Below are 6,845 nucleotides of genomic sequence, written 5' to 3' on the forward strand. Positions count from 1 at the left end.
GGGAATTCAAGTTTGGACAAATGCAAAGGAATGCTTCAGCAAGATGTGATTATCTGGAAATGAATTCTTCCTCCAAGTGCCAGAGAATGGAAGCACAAATGTGTAACACCAATGTTAAGTTGCTACATGACTTACATACAAATCATGAAATAAATGAGTTAAGTGAATAGTTTTTCTTTCTGCTGGTTGTAATTGTTAATAAAGGACAAAAAGGACATGTTATTAAATGTTTAGCCCTGACTGCCACTTCTGTGGCATGTTTTATGTGTGGTAGCAGATAATTCAGGGGTAAAAGAGTTACTGAAAACTATGGCTCTGTACTGGGGCAAAGGTGGAGGGAAAGTTACCCTGACAGTATGAACCGAACTGTTCTGAGACTTGTGAAACACCATGCTCTATAATGTGTAGATCACTTCCAGATGCTCCTCTTTTCAGCCCTTGCTGTTTAGAATTTTTTAATGCCTAAGGGTGCTTGGTTTTATAGTAGGACACACAGTTGTGTTCTTGAGGTCTACACCATAAGAGGACGAAAAATGAAATATTGTAACACCTGGGGTTCATATTTAAATGCCTTTGCATGTCCATAGAGAATTGTGCTTTTCCAGAGTTCAGGTTAAGCAGTCTCAAGCTCCTGAGATGTTTGAAACTCTCTACAGTAGAGGTGTTGTACAATGGTTTGATACAATATTCTGCATTTACTGGTTCCTACTTAAGTTTTGATATGGGCATTGATTTCTTCTCAAACTTCTTCCTGCAAGTAAAGGAGACTGGTGATCCAGTTGAGCAGCAAAACCAAAGTCAAAGCTAGTAAGAAGTGGATGCAACTTCTGTTTGATTGTTTGGAACCTGTTTACACTAGATATGAATCTGGCCTGTGGTACCTCTTCTTGTAACTGAAGCGGTTTGATTTTTAAAAGAATAGTTCTTAATGAAGATGCTGAAATAAACCTGGTGTAACTTCTGTAGTACTTAAGAGCAGCGATGGGCAGGATCCACAGCAAACCGACTTGTCTGTTTGGCTCTTGTCATGATGTTTCAGTGTGTGCATATATATGCACACCAGTATAGTGTGACTTGCAGTTACAGGTACTTGGATTAAATGTTTCCAACTATGAAAACCACTTAACCGCTCTCTAATGTCAGGCTTTTTCTACTTAAAGTTCCTGAAGTCTTGTGGAATTTGTCAGACTTGACTGCTAGTCCTAAAGGAAGGTTTGTAATATTCTGTTAAGAAGTGTATTTAATTATTCTGGATTATAACACTATTCAGATTTTGATTATTTTTTTTAAGAGATACTCCAGGAAGTCCTTAAGTGTTCTTTTGATAAATTATCTAAACATAGTTACTGATAATGTCCCATGTCACTTTTGTCTCTGCAGCATTTCTTTTCTATAAAACCATTGTAAAGAATGCATAGGCTTGGTGTACACTACAGCTTAAAACGCTGAGGTAAAATGGTCGCTCTGATAACTGTGTTGGCTTTTTCAAGGCATATGACAGTGATGCTCCTGGCTGAGAGATGATGTTGGGCAGAAAGAGGTCTCTCCATTTAAACACTGACAAGGAGAAGCGTTGTTCTGTTCAGAGGTTGCGTTATCCAGTTCCGATACAGGCTGAAGGACTCTTACATTCCAAACCAAGACGTTGCACACTTGATGTATTCAGTAAACCTTCTAAAGGAGTGGTGCCTTAATACAATACCGTGAGGCGCTCAGAGTAGGTATTTTTCATGCACTTTGATTTTTGGTAGATCTTTCTGGTGCCTCTTTCCACATTTCACTTGCTGTACAGCTTATTAAATGTATTAGTATGCCTTTTTTCCTTGCTAGTTGTACTAAATTGAAGAAGGGAACAAAACTGTTCTTGTAAGTTTTGTGCCAAATAAGCTAAATAAAATTGCTCTTTGATATTTTTGTTACGTTGTTTTTTGTAAAAATGCTGTCTTCCCAATTCTGACAACTGCTGTTCAATTTCTTGAAGTCAGTTCTTGTCCATCATGGCTCTCAAATGGCCTGCAAACTTGGGTTTAAAATTTCAGTAGTAAATTGTGCACAACTAGCTGATTTGCCTTTTCGGTGCAGAACATTGTGCTAAGGCCAAAACTGGATGCTTGTTGCAGGCCAGCTTTGATCCCTGCTTTGGTTTTGCCCAGACAGAACTAGCTGCCTGAATTTTATGTGTGTCTTCATCTAGGTAAGAAAAGCTGTATTTGGAAAAGGTTTGCTTTGTTTGAAAGAAATTGGGTGAAGGGTGACTTAAGAATAATTTGCAATAGCTTTATTTCTTTTACTTCTGTTTCCAACAAAGCATTGCATGTGGTCTGTGTACTCGTGGACCTTAGCAAACAGTGAAGGTTCCTCCCCCTCTTAACTCTTTTTAAAGGGAAATTATCTAGCTAATGGCTGTTAGCATGTGGTTAGTAGTCCACGTGATGAATGCCCTCTTGTGAAGTGTGTGTGTTTTCAGTTACAGTGCAGGCTTAGCTTCCACAGCTCGATTCGCTTCACCTCGGCGAGCTTCCTTCAGTTATTTTGTAAACATCAAAAATGGGTGGAAAGCTTTGAGAGTAACAGCAGGTAGGTAGACCGTTTTAACTTAATCTTGACAAAATTACTGTATATAAAAAAGAGTTTACCTACACGGATCATCTGATGTGCCGATGGAGCTGTCGCTTCTGTCCCAGGAAGCTTTGCTGGGTGGGTTATTACTGCTCATGCTGTCCCTGGCCTTCCCCGTTACTAGCAGTGCCTTGACGTGTCAGTACGTTTTAGTTGCTACTGTTGTCTGCTCCTGAAATGTAGCTGGAATAAGGGAGCCAGCTGAACTGGAAAGATGAAGTATTTTTATGAACTCTATTTATTTATTTATTTTAAACATCGTATTATTTCAGTATCTGGCACGTCAGCCAAAGCAGAGTTAACCTAGCAGCTGTGTGCAGGGACTGCCTTGGCAAGCGCAGAGCAACTCGTGGAGCTCAGGTCCACACTGAGGAGCTTGCCTCGTGCAGGTGAGCCAGAGGAGAGAGGCGGCCGTGCCCAAACGCAAAGTCCCAGAGCAGCTGGCTGGGCTGTGAGCACGGCATCCTAGGAAAGACCTTACTTTCCTGTCGACTCCTTACCACTGAAATTCTTATTTGCCTTTCAGTTGAAGAAACGAGAAACACTTTCTAATGTTCCCTAAAGGTTTACAGGGAAGGAAGTTGTCTTAATTCCCTGCGCTTGTTACACAACGGTGAGGCAGGGCTCTAACTTGTGTTACCTTATGCTGCCTGGCTGTTCTGCACACCCCTGGTGCCTCTGTCTTGTACTTGCTCCTAGAGCTCTGTGGGGAGGTGCCATCTACATAATGAAAATCCTCGTACGGGACTATTGTAGAAATAATGGAATGAAACAAAGCTGGCAGGATGAGAGCTAGTAACATGAGAGCACAGGCTTTGGTGCCAAATCCCAGCACAGAATACCCGTGTATCGCCAGCAAAAGCGGTCACCTGTGCCACAGGAGTAATGCGTGAGCTGTTTCCCTCCGGTGGGTGGCTGCTGGGGAGGGCAGGGTGCTGGCTGCAGCGGTGCTGGGCAGGGAAATGTCTCTAAATGGCAGCGGCTCCATCGTGTCCCCCCCCCGAGCTGAAACGGGGAGGTTTTATGTATGACCCCTCTGCAGCACAGCTGCACCAAGTACCTCCTGCCTCGGGCAGGCTGGAGAGCCTCAAGTTCCTGGGTAAGCAAAGGATCGAGAGTCTTCGGCTGCTGTTTTCTGATGCTTCTTGGTATGATACGGTATTATCAAAAGGAATTTGCAATTGTGACTTCTGTAGGGTCAAATGCAGACAAGTAACTTTTTAATTTTGCTTTCTTTTAGTTGCTTTTGAATGGTTTACATAGACTGGCCTTTCCAGTGCTGCATCTTCTTTCAAAAAAAAATAAAAAATACCTTTTTGCTTTGACTGGTTGTAGAAGTTACCTAAAACACCAAACAAAGCCAAATTGGAAAGGATCTTGGGTGGAGCTGGGGGAAAACAGTTCCAGACGGTGTATTGCAGAGTATTTGGCGCTGAGGGGAGATGGCACCATGCTGGGAGGGGCAGGGGGGGCTGAAGCTGCATGTGAGGGCAGATGGGGTTTTGAAGAGAGACACATAAGAGGATAAGGAGGTAAGAGGCAGTGAACAGGCAGGAGGAAGAGCAGAGATGGGATGGGCAGGGGAAGCAGAGAGGAGAGCTGATGGAAAGCTTCTGTACCTGTGGGCTGGGCTGTGCGGGAGGAGGGGAAAGCAGCACTGTGTGGCCCTTGTTGTGGGGGGGGAAGTGAGGGAGGTGAGAATGGGAGGTAAAGGAAATTTCAAGAGCTGCTGAAGACAGACCTGTATAATACTAATGACAGTGTAATGATAGCACCTAGGTCTGAGTGAAACTTGTGGTGGTGACCGTGGTCCTTAAGCTGAGTCAACACTGATAATGGTGTAACATTTATCTTGAGCTCAGAAGGAGAGATTTAAAAAAATGTGAAAAAAAAAAATTACTTTTAATATGATCGCTTTGAATTTTCTGAATAAATAAAATAGGAGAAGAAGCTTCAGCCTTCCGAACCCCAGCATAAACTTTGTGGACACCTTGCTCCTACAAATACCAGCACGATCAGCCGTGTGATCTGGGGGCCTCCTGGCTGATGCAGCTCCACGTACCACAAAACATCCCAGGGACTATAATTAGTAAATAGCTTCATTTGCAGCAAACGTTTTCTGTTACCTGTATATATTGTGGCATATGATAACACCAACTACATTCTCTTCAGAAAGTAGCTGTGCGCGGCCACAGAAGATGAAAAACGACTTTGTGGTGAGCCTTCCCAGGATACTAAGATGGAAAATGATGTAGTCAGAGGGAAAAGGCAACCCCGACCGCCCTCTTGTGGGTCTCCAGCACGGGCTCCCAGGGTCCGAATAAAACTGCGCGGCAGGAGGGAGGCAAGTGCCACCCCAATAGCTGAGGTGTAATAGATGCCTAAATACAAAGAGATGGTTATACTGGAACAGATGTTCATGCAGGATTTAGCAATGAATTCCTGTCTTGCTGCAGGTTGCTATTAATAATGCTGTGTATTATGCTGTGATTTGCAGGTTCCTCAGGTGCCATTCATACTGCACAGATGCTGCCATGAGTTGGACTGAAAACAGGTTTCTGAGCTAGCGGTATCTTTTTGTTTTGTTTTGTTTTTTAAAGGACTGCTTGGAGGTCCTGCTGGCTGCACGGTCAGAAGGAATGACCTGTGGCCGTTTATGTAAGCTGCACACCAATGCGAGAGATGGCAAAGTTGCCCTTGCCCAGTGCTGTTTTAAATTAGCTTTGTCTGAAGCATGTGCTCCCTGATTCCAGCTCTGAGCCTCTCTGGTGACACAGAGGCCAGATCTCATGATGGTTGTTCCAGGGGCTGAAAGCATAGACTTTCTTTCCAGTCTCATTTGTCTGCTTTATCTCCCAAGCAAGGTGTTGGTAGGCTCCTACCTGCTCACCTCTGGTGGCCCTGCAGACACTGGATGCTCCGAGGGCAGCAGGGAAGAGCTACGGGCTCCCTATATCAACTCTTCTTTTCCCAGGTAATACTTTCAGACTGACAGGCATATAACAATCTAATCTCTCTAACTATGTATTTTTATAAACAGGCAAAATACTAGCTTTCTTCCTGCCTTGTGCAATTTCTCCTGAAATTCAAGACTTGTTGAAAATCAGCATCCGTGGTTCAGAGATCTCTTATGTTGGGACTTGCATAAGCTTGAGAAGAAGCTATATATGGATCTGCAGATACAGGTGTTGAATTAGGAAGCTGATGTCTAGCGCTGCACCCTGGGTGTGACTCAGGAGAAATTATCTCCCTGTGCTGGAGCTAACGCACAGCTATGGTTGATGAAGAGTGCACGTGGAGTATGATTCAGATTTAGCATTCTCCTAAGTGAAGTGAAAAGCATACCCTTATGTAGTTTAATGTGTTATTACGTTATAACTCTCTGCTGTTGCTGAAGTTTGACCAAACTCTCAGACATACAAAGTGCTTAACCTTTGAACCATGTAAAATGTCAGGAATATTCACTGGCACAGGGGGTTCATTTTGTGGACCAGGAGACACCATGTGGTCTGGGAAGCCAAACTATTAGAGGACATGAGGAATCCTCCCTTCAAAATCTAAAATCCTTCTCAGTGTTAAATATTGCCTAAGTGTGTCTCTCTTCCTCGTAGATAATTGAACTTTTATAACCTCTAACTTCTCTTTATGGTTGGCTTTACCATTTCTCCCCTCTCCATAATATCTTACCTGTTTCTGTTTCTCCTCTAAGCAGAATAGGGATGTGAACATGTATTGCCTTTTCCAATTTCGTGGCACTTGATATATTCAGAAATAATTGCTGGTGATCACTTACTTTTTGTTCAAAGTCCTTCTCCCTGCTGATGTAGTTACTGCTATTTTTAGCTTTAAAATGCTAAATACACAGTGCTTAGCTGGGTCTTTTTCTGTTTCCTTCCAACGAATATAATGATCGCAATTACAAGGCAATTTAGTGGCTGCTCGTTTCATGTTACTTTTATATTTGAAAACATTTCCTTTTTCCCCTCTCATGTTGACGTCCACTATGGAGCTTCCTGGGCTGGAATTCAGTGAAAAGGATGGTAAGACAGGGAGGGAGGGACATACTGCCAGTTTAAGGTGTGAGTGGCAGGATAGATGCCTCAGTAGTGGTCCTCAGTAGATGGTCCTTGAGAATTTGTTACTTTATTCAGGTGAAGTTTCTCCTTCCTCCCTATGCCCCATCACTGGAGTGGGATGGTTTTTGCACTGTGCTACTGGAGATCCCT

The 6,845-nt window shown here is 43.2% G+C and overlaps 1 protein-coding gene across 1 annotated transcript in view; it reads left to right on the top strand.

Moving 5' to 3' along the window:
* The window catches only part of SNX4 (sorting nexin 4), a 35,227-nt gene extending 33,319 nt beyond the window's left edge, over window positions 1-1,908 (top strand). The window contains 1 exon segment of the mRNA XM_040603867.1: window positions 2-1,908. Within this exon segment, the coding sequence (XP_040459801.1) occupies window positions 2-49 (48 nt within the window). The 3' untranslated portion in view covers window positions 50-1,908.
* Window positions 1,909-6,845: the final 4,937 nt, after the last annotated feature.

Source organism: Falco naumanni, chromosome 8 (assembly GCF_017639655.2).
Source record: "Falco naumanni isolate bFalNau1 chromosome 8, bFalNau1.pat, whole genome shotgun sequence".
NCBI classification, from domain to species: Eukaryota; Metazoa; Chordata; class Aves; order Falconiformes; family Falconidae; genus Falco; species Falco naumanni.